General features: G+C 35.3%; 3 protein-coding genes and 1 long non-coding RNA gene across 14 annotated transcripts in view; 2 read left to right on the top strand and 2 right to left on the bottom strand.

Moving 5' to 3' along the window:
- Positions 1–15,877, bottom strand: part of LOC107069356 (rho guanine nucleotide exchange factor 17) — a 31,321-nt gene extending 15,444 nt beyond the window's left edge. For 3 of the 9 annotated variants that reach the window (XM_089179881.1, XM_089179884.1, XM_015326606.2), the window contains exons 1-7: positions 13,547–14,994; positions 7,004–7,187; positions 4,825–5,709; positions 3,363–3,602; positions 2,667–3,291; positions 994–1,416; positions 98–401 (exon numbers count right to left, since the gene is read on the bottom strand). In XM_089179881.1, coding sequence (XP_089036007.1) covers positions 98–401; positions 994–1,416; positions 2,667–3,291; positions 3,363–3,602; positions 4,825–5,709; positions 7,004–7,168 — 2,642 coding nt within the window. In that variant the 5' untranslated portion in view covers positions 7,169–7,187; positions 13,547–14,994. Of the gene's footprint in view, positions 1–97; positions 402–993; positions 1,417–2,666; positions 3,292–3,362; positions 3,603–4,824; positions 5,710–7,003; positions 7,188–13,546; positions 14,996–15,724 lie in introns of those variants that run through there. The other 6 variants (XM_089179885.1, XM_089179886.1, XM_089179883.1 and 3 more) reach the window with 4 other exon arrangements.
- A 229-nt stretch (positions 15,878–16,106) lies between these two features.
- pasi1 (septate junction component pasiflora 1) lies at positions 16,107–18,139 on the top strand. The gene is made up of 6 exons (XM_015326615.2): positions 16,107–16,318; positions 16,642–16,735; positions 16,809–16,908; positions 16,984–17,171; positions 17,236–17,286; positions 17,398–18,139. The coding sequence occupies exons 2-6, from the start codon at positions 16,649–16,651 to the stop codon at positions 17,479–17,481; spliced, it is 510 nt and encodes a 169-aa protein (XP_015182101.1). The 5' UTR covers positions 16,107–16,318; positions 16,642–16,648; the 3' UTR covers positions 17,482–18,139.
- LOC149033280 (uncharacterized) lies at positions 16,799–18,268 on the bottom strand. The gene is made up of 3 exons (XR_016175727.1): positions 18,195–18,268; positions 17,019–17,147; positions 16,799–16,938 (listed from the first exon to the last, which is right to left on the bottom strand). It is a non-coding gene; the product is annotated as an uncharacterized LOC149033280 (long non-coding RNA).
- A 147-nt stretch (positions 18,269–18,415) lies between these two features.
- Positions 18,416–21,734, top strand: LOC107069344 (uncharacterized). 3 transcript variants are annotated; one of them, XM_089169701.1, is made up of 9 exons: positions 18,416–18,615; positions 18,770–18,907; positions 18,989–19,132; positions 19,224–19,427; positions 19,518–19,675; positions 19,762–20,590; positions 20,815–21,120; positions 21,196–21,291; positions 21,377–21,734. In XM_089169701.1, exons 2-9 carry the CDS (start codon positions 18,794–18,796, stop codon positions 21,530–21,532), a joined length of 2,007 nt encoding a protein of 668 aa, XP_089025827.1. In that variant the 5' UTR covers positions 18,416–18,615; positions 18,770–18,793; the 3' UTR covers positions 21,533–21,734. The 3 variants fall into 3 exon arrangements, with proteins under 3 accessions (XP_089025827.1, XP_089025828.1, XP_089025829.1); XM_089169702.1 differs by lacking the exons at positions 18,416–18,615; positions 18,770–18,907 and having other exon boundaries at positions 18,991–19,132; positions 19,303–19,427; XM_089169703.1 differs by lacking the exons at positions 18,416–18,615; positions 18,770–18,907; positions 18,989–19,132 and adding an exon at positions 19,137–19,223 and having other exon boundaries at positions 19,303–19,427.
- The last annotated feature ends 373 nt before the right edge of the window (positions 21,735–22,107 follow it).

Raw genomic sequence — 22,107 nt, 5'->3', positions numbered from 1 at the left:
TTAGAAATAATACATTGTTATATACTTAAAACGTATGAACGTGTTTTAACAGGAGGAGAGGGATAGGGATTTTTTTGTTAAATTTGAAGTATTTTACCTTCTTGGTGCGTGGCCTTCGCAATCTGATAAATCGCTGGGTGTAGCAGGTGGCTCATCTCTTTCCTCGCTACTCTGAGCAGTAAGTTTGTTTCTATCCGCGTCCAAAGGTTCCGGCCATTGCGTAATGTACACCCCCTTTCTTCTTTTGCTAGTATCACCGCGATAACGTCTGGTTTTACCAGGTGGAGAGGATGCTTCTGAAGGTGTTTCACTAGGTGCCTCACTACCCTCGCTAGCTTGGCTGAGTCTTGGTTCCTCCAACGGTGGAGTCACGATTACCTCGTGCGGTTCTATTCTGTTCTCTATTAAATGAATTTCTTTGAATGTTTAAGTAAGTATGAAACACAAGGACACGATTAAATAATAGCGAAAAGCGGAAGAGACGTTAACACACAGGTAAACGAGCAAGTATCATTTCTCGCGAGTCGTTCAAATGGAAGAGAACACGTTGCTGGAATTGAATTACCCGTGATCGGTGGTAAAAACCACCACCAGTCTCGGTCGATTGCTATTGTTTATTGTGAATAGCATTCTGCAGACGCGAATGAACGAACGTGAACGCGTGAAGTCATCAATGAAGATGGCTATAACTCGATGACGCTCGAATTTCTATTTCGAACCTGGCACCCACAGTTCTCAAAATAGTGCCACGTAAAATAATAACGACACGTTGGAAGAATTCTTGCTTGCACCTTTCTATCGAAAGCGTTTACTCCTTGAAAATATTTCGACGTCTCTTTACCTTCACTCGATAATCTCTCTCTTTTTCTCTGTCCAAATAAACTCATATTCTAAATCGTAGAACTTCCTACGTTAATCTTTAAAATTTTATTCCATCATCTTTACGTCATACGTTTCGTAGATAGATATTTTCAGATGTAAGAAATGTCTAACCTTTTTGAACGATCTCATCCAACGGCGTGCTATCAACGACTTGATAGATCGGTTCGGAAGGTATCACCTCGGTCGGTGAAACATCGGCTTGAAGTTCCAATCTCGGTTGTTGCTCGTTGACTTCTGGTACCGGTGGTTCCGGACTGGTAAGTGCACTAGAAGTTGCCAAACTATCGGAACCATCGCTCCTTGGTCGGATTTCTTCGATGTTTCCTTGCTGAGGTACACCAAGCCCTTCGGCCGAACCAACGGCACTATCAACGCTCGGCGTAGATGTCCTTGGACTTTGACGATTCGGACTGTTTTGAGACGTCGAGACACCTGGTATAGCGTCTCCTCGTCTACGAGGCAAAGTACTGGCACGGACATCTTTGTTTTCCGTGCGAGCACTCGCTGCAACTGGTTGTGTCTTTTGACGATTAGCTGTAAATATTATGAAAAAAACCTCTCGTATTTTTTGATACAACCGATTCATTTTCTCTCGTAAGAAATCAGGCAAATTTTAGAATCCACCAAAATGATATTCTAACAAAATTTCGTAACTACTCGTTGACCGACATTAATCATTGTACATTGACGTACTCCAGAAGCAAATTACGCGCAAACGTTTTTAATAATAACTCGAGTGAGTGCTCGTATAGATCGTCCTCTTTCGGCCGGTTAAGATCATGTAAAAGAGAGAAAGAAAGAGAGCGAGAGAGAAATCCTAATTATCTCTTCGAGTGTCACGTAAGCTTGGCAGAATCGCAGGACGAGGAGGCGGTCTGTTCCAATAATAACGAACTTAGTGAGAAGGAGTATGTGAACGAAAGTATGATAGATAGAAGAGGAAAGGAGTTTTACCTAGCCCCTCCCTCCTGCCCTCACTCCCAAAGAGAGTAGAAACATTCGGTTGATCTTTTGGTTGGAAAAAGAAAAATTTCAACGACGATATTTCGAGAAGATCTAATTTCGAACGTATAAGGCGTTTATTTATCTCCTTCTCTCTCTCTCTCTCTCTCTCTCTTTTACTGTTTGAAATACGACGTTTCCGCTTTACGACACGACACGACACGACACGACACACAAGACGAAGAACGAAATTTGACCTTGTCACTTATTGGGAAATCGTTATATTCTTTCTTTCTTATTTAGCCTATATACGAACGCGATCAATTGCAAAGAAAATAAATTATTAGTTAAACGAAGTAGAAATAAAATTTGAATTTATTTGCAAGAAATCGCGATATTACGCAACAACTGATGCACGAATAAATTGATTTGATTCTATTTCTTCATGAACCATAAACGACGATCGATAAATATGAAAATTCTGTAAGTTATATTGCGTTGTTTACGTTCTCGCTTTTTCTTTCTCAATATATTTCCTATATTTAAAGTCTCTCTCTACCATACTACGATAGTCGAAGCACGTTGTTATATAGTTCAAGGTTGAAACGTAATACACGGATTCGGTGACGATTGTTATTTGGTTTCCGAATTCATTGACGACGACGACGACGACGACGACGACGACGACGACGACGAAGACGACAAAGACGACGACGAGTAACGCTTTGAAAATGATTACGAAAGCTAAGGAAAATATGTTCAATGGGTTGTCACACGATTAGGTAAAGGATAGATTTCCCTTTCCCTTTATTATTTTCCCCCATTTTTTTCGATAGAGTTACCTTGATTGAAGTCCACCTGACCGAAGGACGCACTCCTGAGTGGAGTACCGGTTCTTTGAAGAGTCAAAGACAATGGTCCCCGTGACTCCAATCTGCTGACCGCGTCCCTGGCTTCGGCCTCGTTATTGTTGTTGTTGCTGTTGTTGTTGTTGTTGTTGTTGTTGTTGTTGTTACCACCACCAGTAGAAGCAATGGAAGACACGTTCAAGGTATCGCACAGATTGTCCACTCTCGTTACACTATCTACCACTGAATCACTGTATTGTCTCAAATGTTGTTGTTTTACTGTCGACGCGTCCTCGATTGATACGCCGACCACGCTTGCGTCATTTTTAATGTCACCAACGTCAACACTGCTATTACTCTCTGTCACCTTGCCCGACTTCGAGGTTTTTCTCGAAGTTTCATGAGCGAGCTGTTGTTTTCTACAACTCTCGTTACCGGTAACCATCGAGTCTGTGATACCAGTGAGACGTTCCTCTCCAACGCTTTCGCTTCTAACGATACTCCTTGGATGATTTTGTTGATAATATTGTTGTTGTTGTTGTTGTTGATTCTGATGAAGACCGGCTTCATTATTCCTATAGATCCCACGATTATCGCATCTTCCACAACCTTGGACCGACTGTAAATATTTTCAATTTACAAAAAAATGCTGCATCAGAGATGCAGCCATAGATGTTAGACGATTTTTACCTGTTGATGATGAGATTGCAAAGGTTGTTGACATCCTCCCGGTGGTGGAGAGGATGTTTGAGTACGAGAAGGTCGTCTAGGAGGTGGGACAGGTGCTGGACCCTTGAGTTTCTCCGTAAGTTCGCGAAGACGCTCGGCCTTCTCGCTGCGGGGGGCGGAAGAGGATTTTTTTCCGCTTCCTCCTCCACCCCCGCTCCAGCGGAACCTATGCAATCGGTCCACCGCTATCACCGCTGGTTCCTATATAACGGGTTAAAGAAAAATAAAGGACTCGAGGGGGAGACAAACAAAATAAAGATAAATAATATAAACTCACGATTACGCGAATGATCACGACCGTAATTTAACGAGCCAAGTTTAACAACGGCGTTAAAAAAAAGATACGATAAAAGCATAGATTATTCTATGGGCGCGACGACTACTTTAGAAAAGAAAAGAAAAGAAAAGAAAAAAAAAAAGAGAACTCTCGTCTAACCGACGACGAGTTACATCTGGATCATTTCGAAACAACGACCAATAGAAAGAGAGAGAGAGAGAGAGAGAGAGAGAATGAGAATAGAGAGACAAGAAGAGAATTATAGTTTCCCTCTCGCCAGGAAAATCGTGCCGCGCGAAGAAGAAAACGGACTACTCTGCCAAAATCTCTACGTTCGATTCATTGCTTTTTCCCACCATTTTGTATTCTTTTTTTTTCTCTTCCTCCTTCCTTCCTTCCTTCCCTCTCATCATCTTTCTCTCTCTCTCTCTCTCTCACTCCTTCAAATCTTGCACTCGCGGCCCGTGGGCAAATACAACGCAGCCTCGTGCGCCCGCTGCGAAGAGAAAAGACGGACGCTGACGAAAATAGAATATCGTTCTTCGACTAGGCATCTAACTAACCAGCTCGTAAGCGCGTTTTCACTAAGCCCTAGGACTATCGGACACTTTAAACTAATGTACCATTTTGATTTTGTAACTTTGCAGAAAGTATCATTTAATTGAATTGTTAAAAAAGCAAAAAATAGGATATAATAATAACATAGAGAGAAAGAGAGAGAGAGCAAAGGTAAAATGAAAAGAAATGAAAAGAAACGATAAGCTGTAAGAAACGCGATACGAACTCGGTAGCGATCTCTTAATCGTGCGTATCGTCGACCAAGAGAAGAACGAGAGATAAATATACCTGTCAAGGTTACGCGTACTAGCGGCGGAATCGTACTCGACAATCCTCGACACCGTTCGTTCTTTTCTAACGAAACCTACCTCGAGGCTTCTGACGCGATATTTTCCTGCCCGGAAGCACTCCACCTTTGTTTGTATCGTTGACACTCGTAGTTTATCACAAGCTTGGTGGTTTTTTTCTTAATGGTCAAATATTTTCAAATGTAACTGTTGTCGCGTTTTAATACGAGTAAGGAAGTAAAGGTGTGTAATAAGGCTAAAGGATATTTAGCGGGAAAGTAGAGGAGGACACGAGTTGTACCTGGAGCTTGAGGGTCTGATGCTTCGTCCACTGGGCGAGCTGACGCGGCACGGAAACCGAGTGTTGCGTTTGCAGGCTCGGCGAAGAGGAGGAGTCAAACGATGGGTGCAACAACGACGATGACGTCGAGGAGGAAGAAGAAGAAGAAGAAGAAGAAGAGACGGAAGATACCGGCTGCGACGGCGATGGGATCGCGGATGATTGTGGCTGGTGGTGTTGATTGTGCTGATGCTGATGCTGCTGATGCTGCTGCTGCTGGTGCTGCTGTTGGTGGTGGCGGTGATGCTGCTCGTTCCCCACCGTCGAGCTTTGCAGCATCCCGCGGTTATTATTAGAGTTTGGCGTTGGCCGAACAGCCGCCAGCTTCGCATCCACCGGCTGTTCCATGCCAGCAGTGGTGGTAGCACGACTCTTCGATGAAAACGTGGGAGGAAGAGACGAACATGACGAAGACGATGGCTGTACTTGTGCCACTGTTACTACTACCGTTGCTGCTAAAGGTGGTAGAGGAGGAGGAGGAGGAGGAGGAGGAGGCGGAGGAACCGGCAAAATTCCGCTAACCATTTCTCTTCCTCCTCCATTTCCACCTCCACCTCCACCTCCGATTCCTCCAATGCTGCCAACCGTCGCCGTCGCCGTCGCCGTCATCGCCGTCGCCGTCGCCGTCGTCGTCGTTGTCATCGTCGTAGTTGGGATCCTCGGCAAAGGTAGTCGAGAACGTGGACCGATGCAACAACATTCGACTATACTCGAGGCAAGATCTATCGACGACGACTTCTCCGCCAATTTGTCCGTCAATCGTTCTCTCGATTCGCTTTCTCGCGAATTTCTCTTCCTTCTTCTCTCCGCCGATTCCTCCCTCGAACTCGCGGGTGGTAGATTTTCCTAAAAAAAAAAAAAACCAAAACAACGTTTCTTTTCTCTTCAAATTTTCTTTAATCTTTCAAGACAATCGAGATACCTTCGTTGTTATATCTTATTATTCTCTCTTATAAAGAAATATTAACTTGCATTATTAAACGATATCGTCTTTATGACGCCAGTAAGTCGACGCCATTTCTTCCCACGAATAATGTTCTTGATATACTACTCCGAAACGGATCCTCTTTTACGTTACTGTACACGATGCGCTCAGCGTTCTTTGGTATCTCTCGCGGTTTGTTAGAAAAACACGCGCTTGCTATTCCTTTCCTTTTTTTTCTATAATTATAGTTACAAAAAGAAAAGTAACGGGCTCCCGATAAAATGATTTACGAGCTATAAATCTTTTCCAATGATTAGTCCACTAATTCTAAGAGAAAGAGAGAAGAGTTGCTATTTCAAAAATTGATCTTTATTCAAACAAATCGATGAAGTTCTTTTAATCGTTTAAATTAAATCCACAAAAAGAACAAGCAGAAGAAGAAGAAGAAGAAGAAGAAGAAGAAGAAGAAGAAGATAACTTGGCACTCGATCTTCCACGAACGAAGAATTCCTAACGAAAATTGCTCCTCTCAGTTAAGTTCTCAAACCAACGTTGTGCTTTACTATGCCGTCGTCTCGTGCTAGGTGATTTGTCAGGATCGAAGGACTTGGCAGAGAAACTTGTCGCGTGCACGCGCCGAGAGATTCACGTCGACGGGTATACCCCCCTATGACGTCAAGTGGATATTATTCCGGATGAACGTGGATAGGAAACGGTGCACAGTTAAATGACAGAGAGAGAGAGAGAGAGAGAGAGAGAAAGGAGAAGAGAAGGCGGTTCAAGATCGAGTCACTGACTGGTCTCAGATTCTATTTACGCGATCGATTCTAAGTTTAGGATCTTTGGCGTGTTCGTTTTCTTCTTCGTTGCTGAACGAATCCTTTGCTGTGGTCACTTAACGAAGGTCATTGCGACCGAGCGGAAGGTTATTACGATGATTCGTACTAAAAGTGCTAAAGGAAGAGAACGGATTGGAGAATCCTCGTCTTACGATACCACATAACATTTATCTAAACTTCATTTTATCGAATAACATGAATTTTGTAACATGTTATGTAATAATACACCTCTCTCTCTGTATATAAGTATAATCTATTATTTGATATCATAACTGTATAAGATAATATTTATTTTTTTACGAGTATATGCGAGTAATCATCGAATTATATACCTGATGATTGACATTTATTATTTAGCTATTAATTATTGTATTACCTGCGATAGTCTGAGACCATATCTGGTGCCACCCAATACGACGTATCCACCAGCGACGCCTCCTCCGGTCACAGCTCTCGCAGCACCTCCCAACCATCCTCCAAATCCACCAGCTCCTCCTGTCTTCTCGTTCCCGCCACCCCCGTCTCCTCCGACGCGGGGCATTCTTCATCCTTCCCTCACCCTGCAACACATAAAAGTTGATTTAACCGAACGACGATCTAAATGACGGACAAACAATATACCCAAATTCCATTCATCGAAATATACTATAATTAGATACAATTTAATTTTATAATTCCTTAAATGAACGTTCGTCATATTCGGTGAAGTGTGACAAAAATATTATTTATATAAAATGAAATCTAAAACTCTTTGTGAATTATAATCTACGAAACTTTGATTGAAGAATGCGCTAACATTTGCAATAATTCACACAGCTGTGTTGAACGCACGTACGAATGAATGCGTGCACGTGTGTTTTATACGTATGTATGTGCATGATTGATCTTCTTTTTGACTTGATCATCCTTTTTTATCGAATATATGTAATGTAGGAAATGTTGTTTACAAACTGCGGACTACCCTTCGCTTCAATCCCCGTCCCTTTATATCAATCCTCATCGTTTTCGAATTTTCCAAAGTTCGATGCAATAAACAAAGCATCGATGATATCGCTCGAGAAAACTTTCTAAACTCACACGGATTCACACACACACAACTTAACAACTTACAAAGAACAGACCAAACATCGTCTTTCTTTATTTCGACTATCGATTCCTTTGTCTTTTATTCTTTGGTCCCCTATCATCTTATCTATATTTACTCTCCTAGATGTGTATACGTTTCTAATAGTTTTTAACAAACTATTTTATCGTTCTTTCTACTTTTTGTTATTTTCTTTATTATAAATTCTCGTATCGGTAAGAAAAATAGAGGACCAATTGATAGATGAATTTATCTTATCGGTCTCCATGTTAATATTTTAATATTTATTATATATATATATATTTAATAGATCATTGGATTAGATCGTAATTAATCTTCTAATAACATCTAAGTATTTCATTATTTTTCGTTTAGATTATTGTTTTTAATGTCTTTCTTGGTTATCGGACTCTTCTTCGATCATATTCCAACGAAGAGACACCGTATTACGTTCTCTTGAGATCTTATAACCATAAGGAAAGTAAAAATCGAATATCAGAAGTAGAAGAAGCAGAAGAAGAAGAAGAAGAAGACGCGTTTGAAATGCAACCGAGGGAACACGCGACGTCGTCTCTTCGATAATGATATGTATCATTATTCCGGAAGTGCGTGTTATCGTGTTTAAAAATAACAAGTAAGTATCTATATAAGTGGTAAAGCACGCGACTTAATAGATATAACTCATAATCGGAATCGAATTAATGAAATCGAAGTAGTGAGAAATGATAACGGCCGAACGTTACGTTTCGATAAGAATCGCACCTTCTGTTTTTATTCTTCTTGTTTGTTATATGTATGTATATAAATGTGTGCATGTGTGTTTAAAATACGTCAAGTTATTTAATATCCGATCATCGCGTTTGCTTACTTTAAAACTTACGTCATTATTTTCGCAATGGAATGTAAAAAGTAGAAGGGGAAATTTTGATAATATCGATATACACGGAAATAATACATGATGATAGTCTCGTCGAACGATGAAAGTTAAAATAATTTTCCAAAGTCGATATGTGGCTCTTGTTGAGGGTGGTGGGAGGGTGGTGGCAGTGTGTGTGGGACATCTTTTTCAAAGTCCCAAGTTCAATTGGCCGGAACACGAATTGAATCATTGCCAGGATCGTTTCGAAAATAACGAAAAAGAGAAAATTTGATCGTAGGTAGGTAGGTGGAGGATGGTGTATGTGGACCGAATTCGAAGGTGTATCTTCGTTTCTTCATTTTTTTTTTAATCTCCTAACTTTCTCTCTCTCTCTCTCTCTCTCATTCTTGTTCCTTCTTTTAATAAAAAGATTTACGAATTTCCTGGATTACGGGTTGAAGAATCTTTGCTCGTGATTTTCGGCAACTCGGCACGAGCCAACACCATACCGAGAATGATCGAAATGAATTAAATTCAGAAGGTGAGACACACGTACGCGAGTAGAAGAGAGTGCATATTTGGAATGTCGTGAAGTCTTGTTCGGCAAAATTGGGATGCATTTTTTGTAACTTCGATCATTGGGACAGGTAACCACCACTCTTTCACATACGTTTTTGAAATATTTAACATCAATTTTACGAGACGTACGTAAGAATACTAAAAAAAAACTTAAAATTGAAAATTCGATCTTCGATTTTATTTTTATCAATGAAAAAAAAAAATAAAATAAAATGTGAAAGAAGAAGAAGAAGAAAAAAAAAGAAATAAACCAGTCTTATATACCACGTTTAATTGGCAACGTGAACAGGTCTCGCTTTTAACATTGTTATGACTACTTCTCGGCAAAAATTCGAAGATAAAAAAAAAAATAAAAAGAAAAAAAAATAACGACCAGTGGTGATGGTGGTAGTGGTAGTGGTAGTGGTAATTTTTAAACGAGATCGTGACAAACTTTGCAAGCACATTCCATTAGCTCAGGCATTCTCTTACAGAAGGTAAATCGCGGTGCAAATAACCGATAAACATTCGCGATGCTTTGTCATCGGAACGATGAGGGTGCAAACCGAAGGAGAAGGAGAGAGAGAGAATGAGAAAGAGAAAGAGAAAGAGAGAGAGAGAGTTTATTTGCGAAACGATAAACTACTCGTCTGTGAGTTGTCGTCTGACAGTTGTCGGCAAAGAGGAGAGGAATGTTCCCTTCTCTTGAAATTCCTTCAAAGATTCATAAACTAGTAAATTCAAAGCATCGAAATGCCATATATATATAACAAGAAGATAATCAAATTTTACGTAGATAATCCAGATAAAGCTTACACTTTGCAAATCTCCATGGATGATGTTTTTTAGCTTTGGTTTAAATGTTGTTTGATGATCTCTAAAGATAGAGAAAATGCTGTAGGACACGCAATTTTTTGACAAAACCTGAACGAACTATTCTCTCTCTCTCTCTCTCTGATTTTTTAACAAAGGAATTTCTTCGGTTATTTCAAATAATATCAAAGAATACTAAGAGACAAATGTGATTTCTTACCGATAAATGGCGACGAACTGGCAGGAATAAACGTAACGATATAATGATCCTTTTTAAGATCCTTCCTCCTTTCACGTTTTCTTCCTTTGATCAAAGAAAAGACTTTCACGATACAAACTTTCTCTCTTTCTTTCTTTCTACCTTTCTCTATCTCTCTTCAAGGTCCACAATGTTTACGATAATTTGAAAGAAAGAAGAAATAAATATATATTCTTATGGAATACACAATGTTGGAATTAGAGTTAAAGTTAAAGCTGGTTCCCTCCACGGTGGTGGAGAGCAAGATGATGCCACCTTGGTGAAAGCCTCCACGAAGAAGAGACTCCCTTGGCGAGGCGAGTGCCGCTCCCGCTAAGCGGAAGATTATCTAAATAGAGTCTGTGCCACGCAAAAGAAAGAAAGAAAGAGAGAAAGAGAAAGAGAATGAAATAAGAATACGAAGAAGAAACGTGCAAAGAGTTGCTGCTGCTGCTGCTGCTGTTGCTGCTGCTGGGGTATATATTTATACGTCCTCCTATCTTTTGAAAGCCAAAGACCAAGAGAGAGAGAGAGAAAGAGAAAGAGAGACACAGAAGAGACACAGAATCATCCCTCTGATCTTCACCAGTATCTTCTACTTCGAAAGCATTGAACTTTTAATCGTACTAAGAAATTGTTACACCTTTCCATTCCCTCATCCACCCTTTGCCTCTAACACCACTGTCCAAGAATCTCTTTGATCTTCTTTCAAATGAAAAAATTTGGATACAATTATTCTCTTCTTATGTTAAACCGAACAAACTCAAATTTGAGAAAGCATTTTACCGTAACATTATCAAATGGAAAATTCATTGGACAATGTATATACAATAGTAATACCTATATGCGTTTCTACGAGCAAGGACGTTGAACCCGAAACACTCGGAAGAAGAACTTCTTTCGAATAACGTTCATATAACTATCCGTAAAAGGTGACGTCGCGAGAACGCGTTTCCTGTAACATCAATCGGTTATATATATATATATACATATATATGTATTTATATATATACTTTTTTTTTTAAGTGAAAACTTCTTTAGAATCAGAGTGATTTGAAAATCGTGAAACGGAAGAACGTGAAACCGATGAAACAAAAATAATTAATTAATTAACAAAATTCAATATATAAAAATATTTTTTTTTGTATAAATATTATTTTTTTATATAAATATTTTATATAAAAATATGAAATTCAGTGTAACAATATATTTGTACACTAATAATTCCGAAATTACTCAACTTCGTCTTAATGTAAAATTTATTTGATTTCACGCGTGATTTTTTTTCAACTTAGCACATAGCATATAGTGTGTGTGATATGCACACATCTGTTTTTTTTTTTTCATTTCATTTATATATTACATCGTGTAGATTCTAAATAGAACAAGGGAGATAAGAATTTTGTTGAAATCCTTATCTTTGCATTTGTAAAAATTTAATATAACAAATTTTGTTTGTTCTTTTATACGATAAAGATGAACAAAATCTAATCTCTCTCTCTCTCTCTCTCTCTCTCTCTCTTTCTCTTTCTCTCTCTGTCTAATAATATATGTAGTTGGTGTATAAAAATGAATTATTTTCTTGAAACTTTGCATGTGCAAGTTTTAATGAATAATTTTAAAAAAAGTCGACACACACACACACACACACACACACTGATAACACGCAACCGATAAACATTTTCTTATACTTTGAAAAAGAAAAGAAAAAGGAAAAAAAAAATTAAAAAAATAATATAAAAATGAACTCGAGGCCGTATCGATAAGCCGTAGAGATATCGTTGACTGTCTAAATTCGTTCAGCGAAAACATTCGAAGGAAATACTCTGTCGAAGGTTGTTTTGAATCGCGTTGAGCAAAAGTATCGCGGTACGCCTCTAATTAAGAGCGCAATGATCGTTTTACGCGATTACGTTGGTAACTCGGTTGTTCCCCCGTTAGAGAACCTAACCGATAAAAAGAAGCTTGGATTTAGATATTTTTTTATATGTCTCTGTCTCTCTCTCTCTCTTCAGTAAGTCACAGTTGTCTTCTGCTATTCATTTTTCTCTCTCTCTCTCTCTCATTTGTTCTCATCAAATTCGATAGCTTTCCGCACATCGAAATGTGTGAATTTGCTCGAGAGTTTGTATATTCAAGTGTGTGAGAAACGAAATATGAAATCATCGAAAAGTAAAACGTTTAAGTGTGAAAGATTGAATAAAATAGAATAATATGGAGAATGAATATTTGTTTAAAGATATTTAATAAATGATGATAGGAGAGAGAGAGAGAGAGAGAAAGATATATATATATATATAGAAGTTTATTACATCCATTCGTGATGCGTCAAAGATCAAAATACTCAAATAAACGTTAGAATCTAAATAACAAGATAAGTGTGAAAGAATAGAGAGAGAGAGAGAGAGAGAAAAGAAATAATTCTTCAAGTTTTTACATTGCGAAATAACTAGACAAAGAATTGTTTAATATATTCGCTATTTAGTTAGTCTAGTAATAGAATTTATTGAACGAGACCTGATAAAGAAACATTTCTAACGTTACATAAAATTAAACGTAATTGTTTGTTACGTTGAAAGTTGGCATTTTCCAATTACCATATCGAAGTTGAACTTTGTGTGGAATGTTCAAGAGCTACTTTGAATTAATATCGACCTAGTTTTAACGAGAAAGAAATAGAGAGAATAATAATAATAATAATAACAAAGTTCATTGAAACTTTGTCAATAATAATATACAATAATTTTGTATTAAAAAAAAAAAATGTGTAAATAATTAAATAAATACTTCGAGTTGTTACAGTTGTACAGAGTAATTTTCATTTGTCTTAGAATAGATACCGTGTTTCACTTGGAAGTGAGAGCAGGTTGTTGCATTTAAATAAAAATAGAAGAAAATAGACGTAGAAGAAAGAAAAAGAAGGGAAAACAAAAAAAGAAACAACAACAACAAAAAATAAAAATAAAAGAAGAAATGTTCGTTCTAGCACAGCCCACGTTGCTGGATGGGGACTCCTTTCCTGGCTTTGGCGTGCGCCTTTACCATCACAATACCTTTCTTCTATCCTTTTCTTTCTTTCTTTCTTTCTTTCTTTCTTTCATTTTCTTTCTCTTTCTCTTTCTCTATCGAAGAACAGGCGCGCGCGCGCATCCAGCTTCCGGGATCGTCAGAATCACGGACAAATTTCGCCTTTCTCCAATCGCAAATACAACTCTACCACAAGATAGAGATAACAGAAAAGGGTTAACATTAACGTTTGACAATTGCAAAAAGATTCTTTTTCTATTGTGTTGAGGGCAAAATACAAAATGAGATTATAAAGTACTTGTAATTAAATATATATATGTATAATATAATTGATACTTACTTTTTTCGCGACAAATTTCGGCGCGATTCGTCCGAGAAACGAGACGTACTCCCACGACGTTAATTTCCATGCGAAATTTCTCTTGTTTCTTCCCTTATAGATATTTGTTTTTTAATCAAATATTTTTTTTGTTTCAATTTAATAAAGCTTATCCTTATTTATATGTATTATTTTTCAATCGATTGAAATGATTCGCGAACAAGATACGCACGCGTATGCCGAATGATTTTGACGGTTCGAGATACGATAATAAATAATATAAATTGATTCGTATGATCTATCAAAGATAAGCTTTATCCCTCTCTCCCTGACAATCTTTTTCTTTGTATATTTTTCTTAGTACTTCGTTTGGTAATGCGATCTCTCTTCTTCGTTGGATCCAAATTCAATTCGATTGAAACGATTGAAATATCAAACAAGTATTTCTTTTCACATGATTACAACAAATATAATAACAGTTTCACTAGAAATCATTTCACGCAATTAATAACCGGTCGTATTTCGCATTAATTCATAACACGATTCCACGTTTTAGGTGTATGTCGTCCAGTCACAGAAATAGTGACTTGTTCAAAGCACAATCCACCCACCAAGCAAAACTACTCGGGGAGGTCTTTGAAACGAAGTAAAGTCGGCGTCTGGATCCTTTTATCGACCTTGGACCACTCGATCCCCCTTACCCTCGATCGGTCATGATGCTGCTCCAAAACTCACCGTCTCATTCTTTCTTTCTCTCTTTCTCTCTGTCTCTCTTTTTAACTGGATATCTTATTCCGTTCGTAGGGAGGGACGAAAGGACGTCGTCCTTTTCTCGAGGGATTCTCTTGGCTTCTTTCGAACGACTATCTCGACCGGCTACGAAGTGTAGGAGGATGAGGAAGAGAACGATGGAGGAAGAGAAGGTGGAGGAGAAGGAAGAGAAGAAAGGGGAAGAGAAGCGTGCTGTTTTAGCAAAGAAAGAGATAAAGGTTCGAGTAGGTGCGTGGTATCTTGGCACAAGAACGACTCGACGAGGAGGAGAAGGAGGGAGGTCAAGAAAGAAGAAGATGAAGATGAAGAGGAGAAGAAGATAGAGGAGGGAACGATAACGAGAAAGACGCGACGATGTACGAACGACGATTTCTTTTTGCTCTTGTGACGAAAAGAAAACTCGAACGATTTCGTACGTTCAGTTCCAGCTGGGTACGATGAGCCTGTTGCTGTTTCTGTTGCTGCTGCTGCTGATGCTGGTACTGGTGTACTGGTGCTGGTGCTGGTGCTGGTGCTGTTGCTTGTGTTGCTGGTACTCGTGCTGGTCTCCCGATTGGATACGAGAGACCATGGCGCGCTACTATGCAACCGAACTAAATCGAATCAAATCGAATCGAATCGAGACGTGTCGAAACGAGACGAGAGACGCGGACGTACCGGCGCTGAGGAAAACTTTGACCGTCTCCGAAGAGAGACCGCGCTGGAGACCCAAAGGGATGGGTCCCCACATAGTCTACTTGGAGGGGGATCTCTTAGTATACCGTCTTTCGGATAACTCTAAAGACATTGATCGTTCTTACGATAGATCTTCACACTATATCATATTTTTCTATCTTTAATTCTGATCTATTTTCTATTATATTTTTATTTTCATCAATATTTTATTCGTATACAATTTATTTAAATTCTCTCCTTCTCTTTATCTTTTATCATTTGTTTTTAATTAATATTTTTACGAACCGATCGTATATCTAATTTGATATCCATTCAACGACAACGACGTTAATTCCATCGTCTTCCGTCCATAGCGCTAGCAACGTTCTTTTGATCTTTCTCTCTCCTCTCTCTCTCTCTCTTTTTTCACGTAACACGCGTGAGAGGGATATATATATATATATATATATATATATATATATATATATTTAAAGCATGATCGAGATAGTAGGAATCACGATATGTGTGGCCTTGAATTGCGGTTGCACGCTCTCGTGGCGCCAAGTACATCTCAAATTTGAACGTCCATTCAAAAGTGAAAATTATTACGTAAAATTCAAAGATGATAAAATATTTGTTTATAGTAACATGATGCTTATCTCATTAAAGTAATATTTAATATTTTAATTAAAATATATATATATATATATATATAGATTATAAAAAAATGTCATTTTGGTTTCGTTATAATATATCTTTGAGGATGAATCTTACCTATCCACTTTCAAAAGGTTTCTTTTCTTTTTTGCGGTACCAAAATGGCTGCTCGCTGCGGAAACCGCAGGCGCGTAATTTGAAACTATTGAACTACATTTTCCACAGGTTAATCACCGAACAAGAAAGCTTCAGGTCGTGTGTATCCATATATACGAGATGTTTGTTTCTATAAAATGAATGAAAAATACATTTTTATTAAATAATATTCATCAAATTTTAAACACAAAAATGAAAAGAAATTATTGTACGGTATATAAGTTTTTGCACGTTCTTAGAAAAATAGCAAAAAGATAAATTGAAATATAAAAAGGATTGTACAAAAGTCCGCGTAACATTTAAAATTGGTCGACGTCATGATTTCTTCTCTACCTTATGGAGGGGAGAAAATACTATGATGACACGACGCCATTAACAGTATTTTCACTGACGCGTAGATTGTTTAACACGTTAATCATTTATCGAATGATTTTCTCGTCAAAGAAATTGTTCGATTATTCTCTAATAATTTGTTCTAAGGAGATGCGATAAATTGCGAACGACGACGATCATAAGTGACTTGAAAATATTTCTTTTCAATTAAAAAATACAAAGGTAGGTTATGTTTGGTTGACACACACACTTTCTATTCTAATTATACATTTGGTCATTTTCTATTATTATTTCAATTTAAACATTATCTTTCCTCGTATAAAATTCGATTTTCTAATGTTTACAATAATTAATAACAATGATCACACATACACACACACACGTGTAAAAGTTGGTAACTCTGATCTGACGACGCCCAAGTGTTACGAATAAGTGGGTGGAGCATTGCTTACGTTTGAGAAGGAAGTTAGATCATCTGTGTTTTCATTCATCAAAACGTGAGTGATAGTACAAACGTTGCATATTTAAAAATTTGTAATTTTCAGTATCAAAATGACGAGTTTACAATCTTGCTGGTCTCCATGCATTTGGACGAATAGTGTTAAAACAGGATCCAAAGTTATTGCATATTATACAATGGTATGAATGACATTTTAATGAGAATTAATTAATAACATATAACAAACATTGCTTACATTGATATATTTTTTAGGCATTGAGCATTGTATTTATTACTTTAATATGCTATCAAATGAATGGTGGAGATTCAACACAGTTGTACAATCCTCTTTTTGAAGCAGATGTCAGAGGATGTAAGTAGAAAAAATATGTATAACAAATTTCTAGAAAAAGAATATTTATAAAAGAATCTGTGATATTATTTTCAGCATTGCAAGTTATAGGAAGTATTTTAATAGCTTACTTCTTATTTCTCATCATCTCTGCCATTTTAATGATCCATGGAATCCGTGAAGGTGTACGAGGATTTCTGCTACCATGGTTGGTACTGTGGTTTATCATGATCTCCTTCCTTCTCGTATTTGGATTATGGCTATTAGGAGGATATTATATTTATGTAAGTATGCAAATAGTTCATTTCGATGTAGACATTTCAATACTATGATTATTTTTATTTTTAGTTGGAATCTGTATTTGCTACGCTATGTATTTGGCTTTGGATGACATATAATGTGAGTAATCCGAATAACAAATTAAACTTTATGAAATCTATTTATCTTATTCGTTATATCAGAATCTAAATTTATAATCATATTTATATCTGTATATTTTATCAAATATAGATCTACTGTTGGTTGGTCGTCTATTCCATGTACAAAGTATTCGAAGAACTACAATCGCCTAATATTGAATTACTTTGGCCATAAAAGGTATATTGCAATAATGTAATGGTAAAAAAGTGCTTTTATCTGCATACTCAACGCCAAAGTAAGCTGGAATCCTTGACATCAACATTGTGTTCTTTTTTACTTCGTTAGTATCTAGTTTTAAGTATGGTCTTATGATCAATTTCATAAGTCTAACCAGTATGCGAGAATAATCAATGAATCATCAATAATTATTATATTTAAGATCTTGAATATCAAAGGTCTGAAAGTAGATCTTTTCAAATGTTAGATTAGTTCTAAACTTTAAGGAAAAAGTCTGATCCGTCCACATTCCATAGATTTAATATAATTAGTATGATGACTCGTTAAGGAAATATGAAGGCACATTAAAGTGACTGATAGAATAAATGAGTTGAATAATAGAAAGTTGTTAGCGTAGCTATTAAAAAAGTGTTTTATACAATTATACAAGAATATGTACTTTTTTGTACAACTACAAAGTTCTTACATTTATCATAAGAATTTTAGAATATCAACATTACTAACAGTACAAGTGAAATATTTACATATTTACATATTTATATATAATGAATTTACTTGTTTTTCTAATTTTATATTTCTATAAAATACATTTGCATGTAACATATGTTGTATATACATATCGCTTTAATATAATTATTTAAAAAAAGTAAATCTTTTATTATATAAATGACGTTTGAACTCTTTTAATATAAACTATATGAAGTACATACATTACTAAGGACGAGGTTATGTGGATGCGTGGGGATAGCCCGTATGCATGAGACTAGTGCACATGCGTGGCAACAATGCGCATGCGTGGCAATAATACGCATGCGTGGCAATAATACGCATGCGTGGCAATAGTGCGCATGCGTGGCAATAGTGCGCATGCGTGGCAACAATGCGCATGCGTGGCAATAATACGCATGCGTGGGAATAGTTCGCATGCATTGTAATAGTACGTATGCGTGGGAAACATCTCACGTCCTGGTGTCAGTGTTATTATTCTGTCAAAATTTGAAATAATACTGCATTGATTCTTTTTGTTTTTTAGTGAGTTTTTTGTTATAATTCACGTGTTAACATCGGTGCGTTTTATATTGTGTGGTGATTAACATTTAATTAATTGTTGATTAAATCTTCAAACGATTGGTGAGTACATTACCTGTTCTATATCATTTCGATTTTGAGGTTATTATTTTATAACTATTTATTTGCATGTAAGTTTTATATTCTGTATATATATTAATATCAAAAAGTGGTAAATAATAAAATAATTTACGATAATTCTATAATATATTGACAGTCCTTATGAATGAAATAATTAAAAATGAATGAAGATCTTATGCAACGAATTAAAAATACTTTACAATCAGAATCATATTTTATGAATGATACTTGGTTAAGAGATTGTATAGAATATTTCACTTCAGAAAATAACACAGTAAGTTGTAATAATATAATGTTTAAGAAATTTATTTTTTAAAAACAAAAATTTGATCTTTATGACTATATTTTATTTTAGCTAGTGTACAATGAAATATTAAAATTTGTGAAAACGCAATGGCAATTAAGTGATTTACGTGAAATCAACAATGATAATGGATGTCTACCAAGGGATCTTAATAAATATATGTATAAGGTCTTACACGGATCTTATATTCTTCAGGTAATATCAAATTTTATATATATACAGTGTGTGATAATACATTTTTATATACATATAATTTCATGTATTATATTTTTTAATATTATAACAGGTGAACAAAATGTATGATATATCAACTTCAAAATATAAGCAATTAGAACGAATACGTAATGTTTCTAATGTTAATATAGAAGCAACGGAAGATGTCAAACCTCAAATGTGGGAACCTAAAGCTAAGAGGATGCTTCTATTACATCTAACGGATGGTTTACAAGATGTTATTGGTATAGAATACAAAACCATTTCATCCTTACAAGTAATATATTTTTGTAAACATAATTTAGTTACATCGAATCAGTTATGTTTTTAGTTTCATAAAAATGAACAAAATATTATTATTTGATAGGATACATTAATACCCGGATATAAAATAATGATCATTGGACCAGTGACATGCAGAAGAGGTGTTATTTTATTAGAAGCAACTAAATTCAAAGAAATTGGAGGAGAGGTTGAAAGTTTATCTATCAGCAATGCATTAGAAAATGTTCTAGCTCGTGCTTTGTAAGTATTTGTTTCTTGTTTTATTTCAAATAGAACCAATAAAATGTTTATAAATTAAAATTTGTTTTTTTTGTTTAATATCACAGGAATTGTCCAGAAAATCCAGATCCATATAATGATAAAGACAGTCAGGAAATTAATAACACACCGTTGCCTGCTACAAATGATTTTTTTGAAGATGATTTTGAAGTCAATTTGGAAGAACTTACACAAATTGAACAACGCAATCAGGAAATGAATAATATACGAAGTACAAATAATGCATTAAATTCTGCAAGTACGCAGAGTAATTTATCTAATCGATTGAACATCACGCAACCAACTTTTGTCAATTCGATAAATCCAATTAATGATAATAATATGTATCAAAGTAATAATATTAATGAAGCTTTAGATATGGATGATGAGTTGTTAGAAATGATTGAAGAAGATCAATTTATCACATCTACTTCATGTACGTCTACTACAAATACATTTAAGAATACTGAAAGCACGGATAGAGAAAAGAACTTGGTCAAATCTTTTCGAGTATTACCTAAAGAAGATAATGATTATAACATGGAAGACAATATTGTAGTAGTGAAAGATAAAGATAATTGGATAGAACCCTTTAACAAAAAAGATAATATTAAAGAAGAAAGTGATATATATTTTCCAGAAGATGATTTTAATTTTGAGGATTTAGATGCAATCGAAATAGCGGAAACGAAGCCGCCTACGATACAAGAAACTACAGAATCTGATGTAAAAGGGCATTTTTTACCAAGCAAATTGTTTCTGAAAAATACTAATACTGTTAAAAGCAAAAATACTTGTGAGACATTTAAATTGAAGACAAATAGTACTAATGAAAACAAAGCATCTACTAGCATGCAAGTTGATTCTCAAAAAGAAATTGGAATTAAAAGACCTGCGGTACGATTTTAGTATCGAGAATGTCTTGTAACTGTTGTTACGAGCGAGTAGGATTGATTCTACATTAAAAATGATTGTCAATCAAGTGCAATTATATTCGACGAGAATTATTATATTCTATATTTTTCAAATTTATGGTTAGTTTTTCATGTAGAATACTGTTCGCTTGTATTACCAGTTACTGACCACCCTATATATAAATATTATATGAATTTATATTTTAGGCATTAATATCACCATCGCTTATTAAACCGAAAAAAAGTTGTATTAAAGAAACATCAAGTCAAGAGAAAGGTGTTAGAAAAATTTCCGACTTTATGAAAAATAATCAATTTCAAGAAGAAATACCAGCGAAGATTTGTGATTTCATTTGCGATATTATCAATGAAATAGTTGAAGAGATAACATTTAAAACTGTACGAGGACAATTCATCACATTTGGTAAATTATCGAAGAAAAATCTTTGTTGGCAATTGGATGGAACGATATCTGATAAAACTGCAGCATTAGATGTTGCTGTTGCTTCTGAGGTATTTTATATTTAATAACAATGCCTAAATATCTTTGTTAATATATTTTTTATCATTTTTTTTTTTTTTTTTTAGATTATTGAAAGATTTCTTGGGTTTAGTGTTAAAGAATTTTCTCAAAAAAAGAAACTCGCAAAAGTCAACTGTAATGTAGAACATGAATTAAGAATGGTAATATTTAAATATTTATTAACATGTTATAATTTGTTTATATATATATATTTTATTTATATGATATAATTGAATGATATTTTAGGCTTGCCGTAATGCGGAACAAAAATTGAAAGAATTGGATGCGTTATTAGAATTAGAATTAAATCCAAATCAAAAAGCAAAAGTTGTAAATATTAGGCCTTTGACTGATCAACAAAGGATATTAATTGATAAAAGATTAAAGGCATTGAAGATTTAAATTACAATCCTATTTTATATTATTTATACTATTATTATACAAAGCTCTCTTTACATTTATTTTTTTATTTATTGATAAACTATTTAAGTAAGATAATGAATACTTGAATATAATTATAAAAGACTTGAGAAATTCTAAATTTAGTAAGGACATCGAGAATTGTACAAATTAGGGAAATATAATCATTGGAATTAAAAAGTGACACGTAATAGGTAATTTACTTCATTATTTTGAACTTATTTAATATAAAACATATTATAATGTAAATGATATAACAAATTACGTATTTTAGGTATTAGAAAATTAACAATATTTTGTTTAAATCGTCATTTTTCATATTTACATATACACACACACATACATACATACAATTTATTTAATAATTATTGTTCTATTCAAATTGTATATATATATAAAAACAAGAAAAAAAAATAAGAACAAGTATTGCAAAATTGATTGAGTTAATTTTGTTGAAACAATTCAAAAATGAAGTTTTCTAACATTTATAAATTATAAAAATCTTCAATGTTTTTCTTTTTTTTTTGTTTTTTACCATACTTTGATATGAAAGTGAA

The sequence above is a fragment of the Polistes dominula genome, unplaced genomic scaffold, assembly GCF_049000335.1.
Source record: "Polistes dominula isolate Pdom_NZ unplaced genomic scaffold, Pdom_raw_medaka contig_49, whole genome shotgun sequence".
Lineage (NCBI taxonomy): Eukaryota > Metazoa > Arthropoda > Insecta > Hymenoptera > Vespidae > Polistes > Polistes dominula.
The sequence above is the reverse complement of the archived record's forward strand: the minus strand, read 5'-3'. Positions and strand labels throughout refer to the sequence as shown.